At 51.1% G+C, this 554-nt stretch overlaps 1 pseudogene across 1 annotated transcript in view; it reads left to right on the top strand.

Moving 5' to 3' along the window:
• Nucleotides 1–5: 5 nt before the first annotated feature.
• The window catches only part of TEOVI_000345600:pseudogene, an 811-nt pseudogene continuing 262 nt past the window's right edge, over nt 6–554 (top strand). Inside the window, exon 1 of the mRNA in view lies at nt 6–554. This exon is cut by the window's right edge and continues 9 nt beyond it. Within this exon, the coding sequence occupies nt 6–554 (549 nt within the window).

Below are 554 nucleotides of genomic sequence, written 5' to 3'. Positions count from 1 at the left end.
GGTAAATGACTCTCAAAATTGCGGTAACATTATTTTTTGCTCTAAGAGCATGTACTGCTTACGCTGTATCATTAAGCAAAGTGGAGGTTTCCATGGGGCATAGCACATGTAACTCGTACTACGCCCCACGTGGATATGGATGTGAATCCCGTGAGTCACAGGTTCGTCCCAAGGGTAGTGAGGTAACGTCCACAGCTTCACCTGCCACTTCTGAGCAAAGGGAAACGAAAACGGTTGCCAGAGCCGGCAGCCCAAATCGGCCAACACAGCAAAGCGAAGCTTCCACTTCAGGTTCTTCCTCTCACAAACTCATGCTTCCTAGCAGCGATTCTCGTGGTGGCGGGGTACGACGAGCTGGTAACACAGGCGGCGACACAACGCAAAGCAGCAACAGAGGGTCGTCCACCAATGCTCCAAATCTTTCTGGACAACCGCTGTCACGAAGTGTTGACGATGTGCGGTCAGGTGAAACAGGACAAGGACCTGCAGACGTAGGGAAGGAGAAAAATAGGAATGCGGGACAGGGAATGTCGAACGAACGAGTGACAGAACAA

This window comes from Trypanosoma equiperdum (genome assembly GCF_001457755.1).
Source record: "Trypanosoma equiperdum strain OVI genome assembly, contig: ctg_752, whole genome shotgun sequence".
NCBI lineage: Eukaryota > Euglenozoa > Kinetoplastea > Trypanosomatida > Trypanosomatidae > Trypanosoma > Trypanosoma equiperdum.
Note: the sequence above shows the minus strand (reverse complement) of the source record. Positions and strands in the feature narration are given on the sequence as shown.